The sequence below is a fragment of the Microcaecilia unicolor genome, chromosome 8 (genome assembly GCF_901765095.1).
Source record: "Microcaecilia unicolor chromosome 8, aMicUni1.1, whole genome shotgun sequence".
NCBI classification, from domain to species: domain Eukaryota; kingdom Metazoa; phylum Chordata; class Amphibia; order Gymnophiona; family Siphonopidae; genus Microcaecilia; species Microcaecilia unicolor.
Window position 1 is genome coordinate 10,530,431 of NC_044038.1, and position 17,460 is coordinate 10,547,890.

The 17,460-nt window shown below is 40.6% G+C and overlaps 1 protein-coding gene across 2 annotated transcripts in view; it reads right to left on the bottom strand.

Moving 5' to 3' along the window:
• Positions 1–9,721: 9,721 nt before the first annotated feature.
• The window catches only part of LOC115476385 (ubiquitin carboxyl-terminal hydrolase 22-A), a 169,172-nt gene continuing 161,433 nt past the window's right edge, over positions 9,722–17,460 (bottom strand). For both annotated transcript variants that reach the window (XM_030212746.1, XM_030212745.1), the window contains 3 exons: positions 15,877–15,939; positions 14,781–14,930; positions 9,722–9,879 (listed from right to left, as the gene is read on the bottom strand). In XM_030212746.1, the coding sequence (XP_030068606.1) occupies positions 9,837–9,879; positions 14,781–14,930; positions 15,877–15,939 (256 nt within the window). In that variant the 3' untranslated portion in view covers positions 9,722–9,836. The remainder of the gene's footprint in view (positions 9,880–14,780; positions 14,931–15,876; positions 15,940–17,460) is intronic.

The window sequence follows — 17,460 nt, forward strand, 5'->3', positions numbered from 1 at the left end:
GAAGGTTCGAGTCTGATGGATTTTCCATCAAAATGGCTGTCAGCTCTACTAAATCTTACCTTTAACCTACCATTGGAGGTTGAGCACACTCACTGTGCACCATCTCAGCTAAATTCTCACTGCAGCGTGCACAAATAAAGTTCTACAGCTTGATAGTAGAATTTTTTTTTACTAGTACCAGATTTGGCAAAGACAACACAAGGAAAAGAAAATCCTTTCTTGACCTCCATGCTCTTAAGTCCCTTGGGGCCCACTTTGGGCTGCAATACTCAAGTCAGAATGACGGCCACTGTTAACAACACCCCAAATCTTTGAATTGCCAGAACAACTTGTAGCTTACTTGAATCAACTCCAATCAAATGGTATGACTTAAAGCCCATTGTATTGACATTTTGGACTAGATTCTATATATGGAGCCCGAAAAATCAGCAATGAAAATATTTACACCTAGGCTTATTCTGTAAACTGTGCCTAGATTTGGTGTGGTTTATAGAATATGCTTAGCGGTCATGCCTGTGCCTAACTCTAGGCACGTCCATACTTGGTGTAAATACCGGCACCTAAGTTAAACACACAGCAGGTGTACTCTAGCACTGTGCGTTTAGATATTTGCAACACCTGTGGTCCACCCATTCCACACCCATTAGAATTTACGCACACCACTTTAAAGAATACTCCTAGCAAGCCTAGCAAGTTTTGCTTGTAAATTCTAATTAATGCCAGTTTGTGTCAATAATTCTTAAGTGGCAATTAGCGCGGATTGGCTTAAGTTATTAAATTGCGAACGCAAATCCAGAATACAACCGGATTTGTGTGAGCAATTTCGGTCACTCTATATAGAATCCGGGGGATTTTATGTCCAAGAGATAAGCGTTAGACTCTCGCTCAAACTTTATGATTTAATACAACAAATATTGATGAACTACTGAATTTATCCCTGATCAGCATGTTACCTCATTGTAAGTAGACATATAATGTAAGAGGAAATTTTCTCCATGTTTCTTCTAGGTGCTCTGGTTATTGGATCAGGCTTCCACGTCTTGGTTGCTGACACTGTTCTTTTTTATTGTTTCCCCTACTGGCTGAGCCACTGTTCGTTGCTCTGTATGCCGTTTTTTCCAGTGATGTACCAGAGACAACTTAATTTGTTCTTTGCAGAATGTTTTCACATGCGTGATATTTATACCATTCCTTTTAATTCTTCATGATGTCAAACCCCAACCTTAATACAGCTCTTACTATAACTTCCTGGAATGTTAACGGCCTCAGAAACCCAGTAAACAGGAAAAAACGTCTTTGTAGCTTTTCAATTGAGTAATCTTCCATTATCTTTTTACAGGAGAGACAAATTTGCCAAATCTTAAAAATTATCTTCCTCCTTCCCTTGGATTTCTTAATCAGTGGATGCCCCTTCTCTAGGCAGGAAGCATGGCGTATCCATTTTATTCCATAAAGACCTCTAAGTGAATGTATTAGATCAATCAGAGATGAGGAAGGCAGATGGCTTATACATAAACCTGAGTTACACTCCCAGCAATTTATATAATCAATATCTACGTCCCAAACATCAATTCACCAATTCCACTCTCTCTCTTTGACCTAGACCCACTTCCCATATATATGGCATGGAGCTTTTAATATCCCCCTGGATGTTTGCATTGATAAGACATTCATCTACCCCCATGACTCTCAATAAAGCTAATATCACCTTATGCTCACTTATGACTCGATTCAATCTGATAGATCCATGGAGGTCATTACACCCAGATTCCAGAGATTATACCTCTTTTTCTGCTCCATACTGCACTTTCTCCAGGATAGGCTTCTTTTTAATTTCTCTGCCCAAATTGCTTTGGATTCTAGAATACATTTAATAAATAGTCAAATCCGATCATGCCCCTATCACCCTAATTTTAAACTCACTGTTGCCTTGTCCACCTCGGTCTCCAATTTGGAAATTAAATATGAAAATCTCGACTGATGAAACTACAAACAGCATGTCCAAAATTTCATTATGGAATTTTTTTCAATTTAACAGTCAGTCAGATTCCAATCCTCTCCTAGTTTGGGAAACATTTAAGGCCTCCCTTCGAAGTGAACTAATTTCAATACCAGTGCACAAAACATAAAGGGAACAAAATAATTAGTGATCTAGCTTGTCAAGAGATCTTTGTAACTAAATCACAAATATTTTACAGAAGGTAACAAGAGCAGTAAATTATTAGCTATCTTGAGAAAGAGAACCAAAATCCAAATTTCCCAATTAAAAACCAAACTGATATAATCTCCTCTTTATCAGATATCTCTCCAAAGTATTCCACCAGTTTTACATGAGCTTATATCAGTTAGAATATGTAGGAGATAATAAAGAGATAGCTAATTTCTTGCTCCTCTTTCGCAGTCTAAATGGAATGATTCAGATAATTTCATTCTATCAAAAACAATTGATGATGATCTTATATTACAGTTAAAAGAACTCCCTCCTCTGGAAAATCACCTGGGCCTGACGGAATCCCAGCAGATTTTTACAAACTATTTAAACCCATGCTTTCACCACTTATTTAAACATTTAACACAGTCACTAAGGGCCCTGTTTACTAAGGTACATTATTGTTTTAGCGCATCTACACTTAGCGTGTGCGCTAACCATGTAAGCGCCTACATGGATATATACACGTACGTGGTTAATGCATGTTAAAAATGTTAACGCGCCTATAATGCTGCTTAGTAAACAGGGCCCTAAGAGTCGTATCACAGATGCAATTATCATAGTAATCCATAAACCCAACAGAGATGCTCAATTACTACAGAATTATAGACCAATTTCCCTACTCAATACTGACCATAAATTATATGTGAAAATCCTTGTGAACAGAATCAAGAAGGTAATCAACAAAATCATCTCCCCCACGTAGTTGGTTTTATGCCAGGAAAGCTTATCATGGACAACCTCCCGATTATTTTTCATCTTTCAGAACTAGCGAAATCCCATTGCACTCTTGCTTGATGCCAAGGCGGCCTTTAAGTAGTCTGGTGCCCAATTCAGACTTTAGTGAAGAGTTAAAGTGTTATATACGAACCCTACGCATGATTCTTGCTACAACCACCTTTCTGATTCATAAACGTAATAGAGGAACTAGGCAAGGCTGCCCCTTATTGCCTTATCTTTTCAATATAGCACTAAAACCACTAATTTTAGCAATTATATCTCACTCCAGTATTACGAGATTATCTCATAACAATAAAACTTAGAAGATTATGGCATATGTGGATGACATCCTGCTCTGCATCTCTAACCCATCATTATCCCTGCCTCAGCTTTTCATTAATCAATACTTTTTCTTCATTCTCAGGCTATAAATTAAATCAGTCCAAAACAGAAGTGCTCCCTTTAAATGTACATGCCCAATCTGCCTCTATTCGACCTTTTGATATAATATGGTCCCCAACCAAACTAATATGTTGGTATTGATCTGTTCGCTACGTTACCTGAAACTATAAAACATAATGGAGAAAAAGTTCTTCAATTTCTAAAATCTTTGTCCTCTTGGCATCCACTGTATCTCTCTTGGTGGGGTAGGCTTGGAACTTTAAATGATGGTCTCCCCCCAAAATAAATTGCATATTAAACATTATCCCAGTACCGTTTTATAAATCTTTTTATAAACAAACTGAAAAACAATTATTTTCCTTCTTAGGGAAGTCTAAGCCTGCTAAAATCTCCCTTATCAAGTTAAAAGCTCCAAAATATAAATTTGAAGTCCTTTCCCCCAGATTTCCTACTTTACTCAGATCCTCTATAACCCAATGAAGTTGTCACTAGCTCTGCCCTAATAATTCATATACTCCTCTCTGGTTACAGCTTGAACAATATTTAGTGAGTCCGATTCCTACACATCTCATATCCATGGTTCTAGAACAATCCCAGAAAGACAACCCAGTTACTGTTAATACACAAACATGTCAGTTGATAAAATACTGAAATATCGTACTGGCAACTCACTTCATGTCTCATTATGATATAACCCCAATGTAAAAATATCATCTTGCAACTGGAAAACATGGGCAGACAAGGGTATATGAACTGTGAAAGACCTGCGTGATGATAATAGTAAAGAGATGCTCGCATTTCAAACAAATAGAGGATATATACTCTTTGCACTCAGGGCAATTCTTCAGATGGTTACAACTATCCCACTCCATTAAAGCATGTAAGATTCTGAGATCCAGCACTGCTACTGAACCATCCGTTTTTACAACTGTTCGATCACTATTGATTAATGGACATGTGGCATCATCTATATACAATATCTTATTGGTATATTGCTAGAAATCCTCCAACCCATTAAGCACCTTGTGGGAATCTGAAACCAAATTCTGTACACCTGAATCTATGCAAGACAAGATATGGCTTTCACTTCTCTGACCTTAAATGCAGCTAATTTTTTTTTACAAACAATGTTTTTTTATACTACTGAGCTGTTTGGACGCCTTGTAAACTTCGCATTGTTGGCTTCTCTGTTTTGAAGTTTTGTTGACACTCACATATTGTACGAATGCTCACAAATTCAACCCTTTTGATGTGAACTATTGTCCACTATGTGCAAAATCCTCAATCTTACCAATCCCGTTTCACTTCAAATTTCAAATCCTGCTCAACGACTTACCTGACCACCACAAATCTCTCGTCATTTTAAGCACTATAGGTCAATAGACAATTCTCTCCAACTGGAAAGACTCTACCAAACTAAATGTTCACTTCTGGTAGCCCTTGGCTCTATTATAGCACAAATTAGAGCTGGTTTCTGCATTCTCAATCAGCTCTCTCTTTAAAAATGTAGAACTTACCTACAATGACTGAACTCTAACAACCAATATGATCAAGTTCTAAAAGACCTTGTATCTCTGCATATTTCCAATATTTGATATCTCTGTCTCTGAACATCCTTGTTTATAACATGTTATTGTTATTATATTGTTTTTCCTTTATATTTCATCTTTTGTAACAATACTTTCCCTATTTCAAAGTAATAAAATTTCATGGAATATAGTTGTCCTGTCTATTAATTAGCCTCCCTTAAATCAGCTACCCCCCCCCCCCCCCCCACACACACACACACACACTTTGCCTCCTCTCTCTTCCTGGTGTACTCCTCTGCTTCACCCCCACCCCGCCCATTAGTCTTTGGTTCTTGCTGTTGTGATATTAGCTTTCCCATGTTCTCCTGAACCAATATTGTCTTTCCTAGTTCTGTCCTTGTGTTTTTGTTTTCTGTTATGTTCTGGTTACCTTGTTGTTAACTGCTCAAATGTCCACTGGATTATGGGTGGTATATCAAATAATGAAACGTAAATAGCTGTGGGATCACCAGGCCAGATATGGAACCTACAGACTAGGAACGACCTTAAATCAAATATTTGCTACTAGTCCCACAGCTGGCTCAGGCCATCCATTCCTACTTGTCCGTAGATAGCTCTTCCCATCAGGAAAGCAACTGAGAATGACCTACCTACTGCCTTGTCCTTTCAGACCAAAAGCTTCAGTCCACAGCCCTCTGGCATTTACTACTATTACTATTTAGTATTTCTATAGCGCTACAAGGCGTACGCAGCGCTGCACAAACATAGAAGAAAGACAGTCCCTGCTCAAAGAGCTTACAATCTAATAGACAAAAAAGAAAGTAAGCAAATCAAATCAATTAATGTGTACAGGAAGGAGGAGAGGAGGGTAGGTGGAGGCTCAGTCCACCAATAAGAGCCAACCTCATCAGTGATGTCACAATGGCTTGATTGCCTGATACTTGGCTCACTTCTGATATTGTGATGTCATAAGGGAAAGGGAAATGGGACTTGATATACCGTCTTTCTGAGGTTTTTGCAACTACATTCAAAGCGGTTTACATATATTCAGGTATTATTTTGTACCAGGGGCAATGGAGGGTTTAGTGACTTACCCAGAGTCACAAGGAGCTGCACTGCACTAACCAATAGGCTACTCCTCCACTACTACTACTATTTAGCATTTCTATAGCGCTACAAGGCGTACGCAGCGCTGCACAAACATAGAAGAAAGACAGTCCCTGCTCAAAGAGCTTACAATCTAATTGACAAAAAAAAAAAAATAAAGTAAGCAAATCAAATCAATTAATGTGAACGGGAAGGAAGAGAGGAGGGTAGGTGGAGGCGAGTGGTTACAAGTGGTTACGAGTCAAAAGCAATGTTAAAGAGGTGGGCTTTCAGTCTAGATTTAAAGGTGGCCAAGGATGGGGCAAGACGTAGGGGCTCAGTTCTGTGATCTGGGGATAAAAGTGGCTGTGGACAGTGTTCAAGTTTTGATGATGATGCTTCTGTCCAAATGGGTCCCTTATTGGGGAATAAGGTGGTATAAAAGCCTAAGAAAAGCGCAAAACAAGAAATCCTGGAAAAAAGGATGGAGGCGCCATGAGAACCCTACCCCGTATAACAAGATTGATGAAAGTGTGGGTGGCACCATGCACTCTGCGACAGAGGACCAGCAGACATAAGAACACATGCAGTCACTGATTCTGTTTCAAGTTTTTACATACCTGATCATACCTGAGTGGAGGAGTGGCCTAGTGGTTAGGGTGGTGGACTTTGGTCCTGGGGAACTGAGGAACTGATTCCCACTTCAGGCACAGGCAGCTCCTTGTGACTCTGGGCAAGTCACTTAACCCTCCATTGCCCCATATAAGCCGCATTGAGCCTGCCATGAGTGGGAAAGCGCGGGGTACAAATGTAACAAAAAATAAATAAATAAAAATCACTCCATCTCTAGAACAAACACAATAAAAAAAAAATCCATCTTACGTGTCCCCTAAGCAAAACTGCCAGTTTTCCTAAAACAACTTTTCAAAAATATTAAAGCTTAAATATATTAACAATCAGTTGCCCTTTAATATTGTAACAGACTAAATAATTCAACCAGATTTACTGAATTTATAGAAAAATCTGTCTGTGGTAGTAAAGTCATGGCAGATAAAAAGGGCAAACCTTTCCTCTTATTATACTCAGCACTTAGGATGTAAATAATCCCCTGCTCTCAAAAGCTACCTGCAATTCAATTTGTGAAGCTGTCTCCTGGGAGTCAAATAACCGGCAAAGACAAGTGATATGTCTAGACAGCCAAATGGACTGCAATAATCAGCTCCCTTCCTAAACGTCTCATACCTTGGATACGAGTTAGGGAAGGTTCCGTCATACAGAGTAAATGCTTTATTCACATTCATTGTTTGTGAACAATTCTTTCTAAACTCACAAGTGGCACACCCAGGAAGTACTTGTGTAAACTCTGCCCCTCATTATTTGAACAGTGAGAATAAAATATTGTTTGTCTTTTCTGAATCTCAATAAAACCTGTTAGTAAAAATAAATAGAGGCCGATATTGAGACCATGGGATACAGATAGGCTAACACCTGTGTTGCTGGCGAACCCGGAAATTCAATCCTGGGGCTGTATCCGGCCACCAGCATTGAGGGGCCCTTTTATTATGCCTGTGTAAGCATCAACACGCGCCCAATGTGTGCCAAAATGGAGTTACTGCATGGCTCTTGCGGTAATTTCATTTCTGCTGCGCGTTCAATATGCACGGCTGAAAAATAATTTCTATTTTCTGCCGCACGTATCGGACATACGCCAAGTGGCATTTGGCACACATAGGTCATTACTGCCCGGTTACTGCATGTGACTTTACCGCTAGGTCAGTAGCTGGCAATAAGGTCTCAGACCCAAAATGGACACACAGTAATTTTCATTTTGACGCATGCCCATTTTTGGCAAAAACTTTAAAAAAAAAAAGGCCTTTTTTTACAGGTGCGCTGAAAAATAATTCTGCACGTGCCCAAAACCCATGCTTACACTACCGCAGGCCATTTTTCAGTGCACCTCATTAAAAGGACCCCTGAATTTCTAGCTTTTTTTTGGGTGCCACAAACATAGCCGGTTAAGTGGACATTCATCAGCTGACTGGGCGGCCAAAGACAGACCTCCTATTTATGTGGGTCTATCTGGCTGCGAAACTTCACCGATCAGCCAATGAAAATCGGCAGTAACCAGTTATGTCACGGAACATAGCCGCTGACTGGGCTACTCGCTGACCTGGATATTCAACTGAAAATAACCACTTATCTCCCGCTGAATACTGGTGGATAGCTGGCATGAGGATATTTAACCGGCCAGGTGCTGTTCCTGCCCATTTAAATACTTTTGAATATCGGCTGGATAAATCATCGATAATTTGCTACCGTCACATGTTAAGCCAGATCCCCAGCATGTGTTGTTTGTACTAAGCGTGGAAACACTTTTGTGATACTACCGGTAAGATGTCTAGGAATCCGTCTCATCTGACTGCTTAGAGGTGACCCACTGAAACCACAATGCAATACTTAAATTCTAGCATGAAAAGATTTTGCAGTGTGCAGTTGAGGGGACCGAGACCAAGGGCCCCGTTTACTAAGCCGCTTTATATGTGCGTTACCATTTTTAACGCGCGTTAACTGTGTACGCGCCTACAATATCCCTATAGGCGCCTACACAGTTAGCGTACGCGCTAATTGTAGACGCGTTAAAAACGCTAACATGCCTTAGTAAACAGGGCCCCAAGAGTCAAACTTCCTAATTAAAATCAATTAATGATGTGTTATTTTTAATTCTAAAAAAACTTAGCTTTCCCTTCACCTCTCTCCACATGTCCAACCATCTGGAGCAGTAAAAGAGATCTTAAAAAGCAGTATTCGCCTACCAGCTCAATCACATTCCTCTTGAAGCGTAAATCATATATTTTTAAAACCACCGCGCAGGGAGAAGCCACCTTTCCTCGGGGAAAAACCTCCTTCACCCAACCAAAGAACATTTTCCAAGAACAATCAAATTTGTTCATAAATGTTAAAAAAATAAAGAATCAAGACCACTTTTTACAGTATAAACATGCCAATTCATTAATTTTTACTGATATTGCATTGATGAATGTCATTCTTGTGAAAAGGGAATAAAGGAAAACAAAATTAAGAAAATAGTTATCCATAGAAAACAAAAACAAACAAAAACAAAATGGCTCAACAAAAAAGGTGATAAAAAAAGATCCCCCAGCATGTTCTGCTACGCCTCCATCAGCAGCAGCGTTAGGACATCTCGTCACCTGCACAGCAGCAGTCTCCCTCAGTCCCACGATTCAAAATGTCATTTGCAAATGGTTGAGAAAAACAGATCTCTTAATAGTTTCATACTGTATTTATTTAATAACTAAAATTCACAAAAAGATCCTCAGAAAGTTCTTTTGTTTTGTAATACCATCCCTTCCTCCACTTCCACTGCTTTCAGACCCAGATGGGTTAAAAAAAAAAACCAAAACAAAAACCCAGAGATTTGAATTGTAATTTTAAATCAATAGCTGTTAAATGATTGGTCAGTTGGAGCTAAAGCACCAATGAAAAAGATGCTTTATGGAGATGAGGGTATCCCTCCCCCTTTTTGCCTTCCCACACATCCTCCTAAGGGAACATTAGGCAGGGACAGTGCCATGGCTGCTCTGCCCCCATTCACCGATCATTCTTCACCCTCTGCGACTGGCTGTAGTTTTCTTCCCTTTCTCCCTCTGGCCATCCTGGACTGCCGTGCACACCGAATAGTTCTGTTCTGGCTCCACCAAGTGGTGAGAGTCAGTGTCAAGTAGGTCCTGTTACAGCTCAGTGCTGGTTACTTTTATAAGTTTGTAAGGTGTTTTTTTTTTTTTACATTTTTCTTTCCAGGTAGGTTTGTGTGTTATTTCAGAAGGCTTGCTTTCTTATATAGTTCTTTTCTGTAAATCTGTTGGATAAGGCTACTCGTACTCAAGAAACTTCTTGTGATAGAAAAGCAAATACCTAAAAAGAAAAAAAAAAAAAAAGAGAGAAACATTTAGGCCTTAGCCTCAACATGCGTTACAACTCTTACCATTCAGTTTCTGATTTGCAATAGCCTACATCAGTAAGAGATTTAAGGAATGGGTTAAAGGAGAATTAAAAAATTAAAAAGGGGGGACATAAGAATGGAAAGCCAGCAGGCTAATTCTCTTGCACAATTTTAAGGAAATAAAAAGGTCAGCCAACAAGCTGAAGGTGTCAACATTTATGGAATGAAAAAAAAATTTATATATATATATATACACACACACACGCTAGTAAAAGAGGCCCGTTTCGAACAGAAGGGAAACGGGCACTAGCAAGGTTCCAGGGCCCCCTCCCCCTCCTCTTCTCCCCTATCACCCCCTCCCTCCCTCCCTCCTCCTTCCCCCTCGTCTCAGGACCCCCCCTCCGATTTCCACCGCCCAGCGCCTCCCTCCCTCTGTGTCTGTGGCCTGCGACTGCAAGGAGGACGTGTGCTGTTTAAAAAGTGCAGCAAGTGCAGACGCCGCTTCAGACAGGCTGTGGTTTCAGCTGTTCCTCTGGTCCCGCCCTCATTTTCTGTTTGCGGAAGGGCGGGACCACAGGAACTGCAGAAACAGAAGCGAAACCACAGCCTGTCTGGAATAAACAGTATAAATAAATAAATGCAAACTGTAATGCGTGTCTATTAATGCAGCGTTTCCCAAGTCCAGTCCTGGAGTACCCCTTGCCGGTCACGTTTTCAGAATAGGCATGAACTTGATTTGCATACACCACCTCCATTATATGCAAATCTCTTTCATGGATACCCTGAAAACCTAACTGGCAAGGGGTATTCCAAGACCGCACTTGGAGAACACTGTATTAAGGTGTGTCATTTGGACTGTGCCAACACTATATATTGCCTATTAAGGGGTTTCATTTGTATTGTGCTGACTTTGCAAGTATTAATTCTCTGCTGCCTACTATGATATAAAATTTGTACCCTGCTAACATGCATCATATTTCTGTTGTATGACTGTTCTACTGTCCAGTTTTAATGTGCACATTTCTGATTCTGTATCATGTTATTCCTATTACTAGGATTATCAGTTTGCCTGTCTCCAAATTTACGTTGGTGATTGTATTTATACTGATACTTTGTCATTTTACTATTGCCGTGCTGTTGTTAAAATTGTAAGGCTGTACCTGATCCCCAATATTCCTAATAACTAAAATGACTTGCAGGCTTTTTACCTCATTTTCACATCAGGCCTGCAGACTATAGCAGAATTAGGGGGTCCTTTTACTAAGGTGCGCCGAGAAGTGGCCTGCGCTAGTGTAGACATGTGCAGGTTCGTTTTTCAGCGCTCCTGCAATAAAAGGCCCTTTTTTTCAGCTGAAAATGGACGTGTGGCAAAATTATATCCAGATTATATCTCACCTTGCACTACACCCCAGCTGGAAAGGCTGTAAGCACGGATCTACTCAGGCGTCAAACTTTCCCTTCATCAGTGCGCACCTATGGAATGCACTTCCTAGAGACATCACCAGTCTGAGGGACTACCTGACCTTTCGCAAGGCACTAAAAACACATCTGTTTACCAAAGCATTTTCTCCGGGAACAATGTAGGCCACTGCTTCCACCACCTGGCATACGTGGATCCTGTTTAGTCCTAATCTTTTGCACTGTTATATGTAACGTTTCCTTTCTTTTTTGCCTTCTACTCTACTATTCTCATTTGTATCTTATATCTCCGGAGTTCTCTCTCTCCGGTTTATGTAAGTCACATTGAGCCTGCATGTCTGTGGGGATAATGTGGGGGTACAAATACCTTAATAAATAAAATGAAAATTGGTGCTCGTCCATTTTGGGCCTGAGAACTTACCGCCACCCATTGACTTAACAGTAAAGTCTCACGTGTTAACTGGGCGGTAATCGTCAGCAAGCATACAATGCCGATTACCACCCAGTTAGTGCTGCGCCGTGGAACTTTCTGGCACGCGTAGAAAATAAAATTACCACCCAGGCCACGTGGTAGCCGGAAGATAGCTCAGAATTGGCATGAGTTGGGTGTGCGTAGGCGCCGACGTGGCTTAGTAAAACGGCCCCTAGACTTTTAGTTGAAGTTCCCAGAGTTTGGGGAGGGGGGTGAGGGTGCCTTGACATCTAGCAACCAGAGTTTAGGTCCAAGCATAGGAGGGTCCAGGCAGAAGTCTGTGGCTCCTGGTGAAGGACTGTTATAGGGACATCGTGCCATGGCTGCTCTGCCCCCAATTCACTGATCGCTCTTGATTCTCTGTGACTGGCTGGGCTGATGTATGAGGGGAAACCTTCAGGTGGTTACTAAAGCCAGTTCTGTAGCCTGGCAAAATCAAAAAGCAAGAAAAAATAGTGGGTCAGAGACTAGTTTTGACTAGTCTTTCTGCCAAAGTGATTAACGCAGTGGTTCCCAAACCTGTCAGGTTTTCAGGCTATTATGATGAATGAGATATTTACATACTAGGAAAAAATGCCCGTTTCTGAGCGGAATGAAACGGGCGCTAGCAAGGGGCCCCCTCCCTCCGTCCCTCGAAGCTACTTGCCTTGTTCGCTGTGGGCCGTTTCGGCCCTCGAGTGTCAATAGCTCCGCCCTCGACGTCATGACGTTTTGATGCGTCATGACGTTTTGATGCGAGGGCGGTGCAGACACTCCAGGGCACACCAGATATCTCGGGCGCCTCAATTTCCGTGGAGGCTTCAGAATGTTGGGGTTGCCTTTTATATATATAGATAAGAAAACGTGTCTCATAAATATTCATCATAGATATCCTGAAAACTCAATCATGAAGATGGGGTTGGAATCAACAACTGCAGAGGGAACAGGATGAGAGCACTGAACTCTGCTGAACACAAAAGGAGGAGAATTAGAAGCACCCATAGCAAGGTCAGTGTGCAGAAGGGAATATGTGGCAACTCACGTTTGTGCAGCGGCAGAGCTGAGACTCCAAGTGCAGAACAAAGGGTCGAAAGGGTAAGAGCCATGTACGGCTGATGGGCTTTTGTAATACAGAACTTCAATTTTCTACACTTTCATGGCCAGGCTGGAGTGCTGTAATATATTGCTCCGCTTCTATACAGCTTTATATTCTTTTGGTGTCAGTACAGAACAAATCCAAAATAGTTCCATACGGGGGTTCTCGGGGACCATCATACTACATAAAGCAAAATGAACTCGCTACTCTAGTTACGTGCAGTCTGAGCTTAAAATGCACCATGAAATGTTTACCTGCCATTACAACTAAAGTTAAACTGTAAACTCACTTGGGACTGTCAGTGTGGGCCTTACAATCTTGTTTGCATATCTTCTTTAATCTTTATCTTCATTAAAATTCTTATATACTGCTAAACAATACACCGAAGGCATCCTTGTCAGCAGCCATATCGCAATCTCTTTTCGTTATGTACCACAGGGCCCTTTGGACACCCAGGAAGAGCAAACAGTCTGGGTCTTCTGATTGTGATTTATGTTGGTCATGCAAACAAGCAACAGGAAACTCTTATGCATCTTCTGCTGGAGTGTCCTAATCTGGTAATATTCTGGGCAGATGTTTGGGACAAGTTACAGAGGATTTTGGGGTTTCAAGAGCCTTTTCTAGCAAAGTATATAATCTGGAAGTGCACTTGCACCCCATTTATATTTTCAGAGAGCGATAAACAATTGTTCGATTTCTTAGTCTCTATTGCGTTGAAATTAATAATATCCCACTGGAAAGATAATTCTCCAGTTAATGTTATTCTTTAGTGGAACTGGGTCTTGTTGGACAAAAAATATGAGCTACTGTCAATACGCTTTCTACCTGGACCTACTAATGGTCCTCAGAAGTGGAAAACTTTGGATCTCTTTCTATTATCTATGGCTCAGCTTCTGACCAATGTTTGTACTCAGCTTAATGTATACCATTGTATTGTAGTATAGTACCTGTTGTTGGTTTTTTCCTGATTGATGTATTATTGAAAATTCAATAAAAATATTTACAAAAAAAAAAATCTTATATACTGCTAAACAATACACATTAATGACTGAATAAAAACATCTATAAAATCAGTCACAAAAAAACCCCACAGCAACAAAATGAACCTCTCCACAGCTCAACCACATTCTACAAGAGCCTTTCTTAAATTAAGAGGTGAAAAGCCAAGTTTTAAATAAGCTCTTAAATTTCTTCAAATCATTCTCCAACGATCCCTCGATAGACTATTGTGCCAAAAAGGTGCCACGACAGAAAACATCCTTGATCTTATCTCTGGGGTTACCTTCGAAAGCTCATCAAAAATGTATTAAGTTAGCCCAATAAAAAAGGTATCGTTTTATTTTGTTTGTTTTATTTCTACTTATTACCTTTAAAAGTGGACTAGCACGGCTACCCTACCACTTTACCCAAGATGTTAAATTCTTCCGACATGACCTGTATCATTCAATTCAATTCTTTTCCTTCAGGGCCTGATGCGAGATCTCTGATATTCATGAATAAGAAGTAGCTTTCTGTGTTCATGATTGACTTTTTTGGGGTAGTCTCATAAGCCTTGCTCTGAAGTTGTCTTGCACCCCCGATTCCTTTATAACCATTATTGTAGGACATTTCTAATGAGCAGCCAAACCGAGGTCTAAATGGTCAAAAAACCAGTAGCAACATCAAGGAAAAAGTTCCTGCAAAAGCCACTCAAAGAACATTACCACAGTAATAATGAACCTTCTATCCGATATGACCGAAGCGTCATCACAGTTGTAGCCTTTGGCAGATAAAATATAGGCATGAACTGGATGTCCTGTAGAGTGACTGAGGAAGCCCAGAAGTTTCCACTGCATAGGACAAGCTAAAGAATTAAAGACCCCCATCGTGTTACCTGGTTGTTACAGAGGTTTATTTTCATAACATACCCTTCACTGTCTAGCACATCTTTAATGGTAGCCTTGGTAATAATGGCGTCATCACATTTGAACCACTGGTCTTTGTGCTGCCGGATGAAGCTGGTATAGTGCCCGCTCTCCAAGGTTCCTTGGTGATTAACTACTGCAAACAAGGAATACCTACAGGAGAAAAACCACAGGAGACAGTTCTAGAATCAATGAGAATCCAGCCCAATTTTAAGAGAAAGAACATAGACAACCTTGCAAAAATTTTCTTAACTTATTAAAATGACTGATTTTCTCATATAATGTATATTTTCAAACATATCTCATCCATACATCTGCCAAGGACAGTGACCCACTCTTCCTTTAAACGTGCCAGATCCAGATTAAGGATATGAATTAATCCAACTATGAACTCTCAGTTTATACTCAGTTTGGTACACCTTGCTCTAGGCTGGTCTCTCCCAACCCCAGACAAAGGTAGACACACCTTCAGCAGAGTGCTGCTATTAAAATATAGTCTTATGGTACATCTTGCTCTAGGCTGGTCTCTCCCAACCCCAGACAAAGGTAGACACACCTTCAGCAGAGTGCTGCTATTAAAATATAGTCTTATGATGTAGCCAGAATAGCGAAAGAGCCTCACATCTACTCTTAACGCTTGGGAGACATGTTGGCCAAACCATAAAAATGCTGAACACGAATTTGATGACTTGGTAGCCTTATGCCTATACGTGTCATAGGGAGGTAGTTTTAAAGAACGAAATGAAATTTTAAATGATCTTCCAGGTCATTTTGTACATAAAACATGGTATTTCCAGGACATCAGTACCCTTGTGTTCCCAACTCCTCAAGTTCACTAGACCAGCGTCGGACATGGAGTACCCCCTTGCTAATCAGGCATTCAGGATATCCACAATAAATACGCATGAAATAGATCTGCAAACACTTCCTCCATTATTTGCAAACCCCCTTCATGCATATTCATTGTGGATATCCTGAAAATCTGACTGGCAAGGGGGTACTCCAGGACCAACTTGAGAAACACTGCACTAGATGTTCAATCGTACCACCCACTAATGTAGTGTTGCCCTGAAATGGGACACACAAACGCAGCACTTACTTATTGTCGTTGTTTAGACTATCTGTTGGTTGAGGATACTGCCCATTCATTCTGCTCTCTTTACTGCAACAGAAGACAAGAGATATATTCTACTAAGTTCCAAACTTGTAATCCCTGATGCTGACTGGGTTTAAGACAACAAAGAACTTATTTAAGCCTAAAGACGTTAAGCAGTTTGCTGGCAGCCAAAAAAGCAAACAGAATATTAGGAAAAGGGTGAAAAATAAAAGAATTTTATGACGTCTCTGCATCACTTCATGGTGCGACTGAACCTTTTGTGTGCAATTCTGGTCATCCTATCATATCTCCTTTCAGCTGTCTCTTCTCCAAGCTAAAGTGCCCTAATCTCTTTATCCTTTCCTCATCCTCAAAGAAAGGCTTCCACACTTTAATCATTCTGGTGACCCATTTCTAATTCTATCTTTTTTCTGAGATGCGGAGATCAGAATTGTATACAATATTCAAGGTCTGGTCACCACACCATGGAGCAAATACAGAAGCATTCTGATATTGTTTTATTCTCCACTCCTCTCCTAATCATTCCTAACCTTGTTCGTTCTTGGCCACTGCCACACACAGAGCCAAAGATTCCAAACCATTTTTCACAATGACACCTAGATCCTTTTTCTGGGTGGTGACTCCTAATGTGGAACCAGCATCATGTAGCCACCGTTTGGGTTATTCTTCCCTCAGTACATCACTTGTGCGCGTTACATTTCATCTGCTAGCTGGATGTCCAGTCTCCCAAACTATTTGTGATTTAACAATTTAATTTTGTGACATCTGAAAACGTGATCACCTCATTCACTGCTCCTCTTTATTATTATACTAGTAAAAAAGCCCCGTTTCTGATGCAAATGAAACGGGGGCTAGCAATGTTTTCTTCTGTGTGCATGTGGGAGTGTGTGTGTCCCTGCCCTCTGGCCTCTTTCCCCTCCCCCCTCTGAGTCCTTCACTGTTACAGAGCCAGCGATTTGATTTCGTGCTCTGCTGTTTTCCTTCACTGACTGTGTTACAGAGAGGGCGGGGCAGACACTCATAGGGAAACCGGATATCTCGCCCCCTTCACACTTCCGGCTGGAGGCTTCATAGAACGTTGGTGTTGCTTTTTATATAGAGAGATTAAGCACCAATCCCAGTACAGACTCTTGGGATGCTCCAATGTTCACCTTTCTTCATTAAAAAAACCTGACCATTTAACCTTCCTCTTCCTTTTCTATCTTTTAATCAGTTCTCAATCCATGAGAGGATATTGCTTCTTATCCCATAACTGCCTGATTTCCTCAGAGTCTCTTTAGGGACTCTCTAAAAATCCAAATAAAACTCAATCAACTGGCTCGTCTTTATCCACATACTTATTGAGGCCTTCAAAAAAACATGGCAAGACTTTTCTTGGCTAAATCCATGCTGGTCCTGTCCCATTAAACCATAACCATATGGTTCAGTAATTTTGTTCTTTATAATAGTTTCTACCATTTTTCCCATATCAACCCAAAGCCCTTTTTAAACATTGACATTAGGTTGGTCACCCTCTTATCTTCAGGTACTATAGACAATTTAATGATGTTACAAATCTTTCATTGA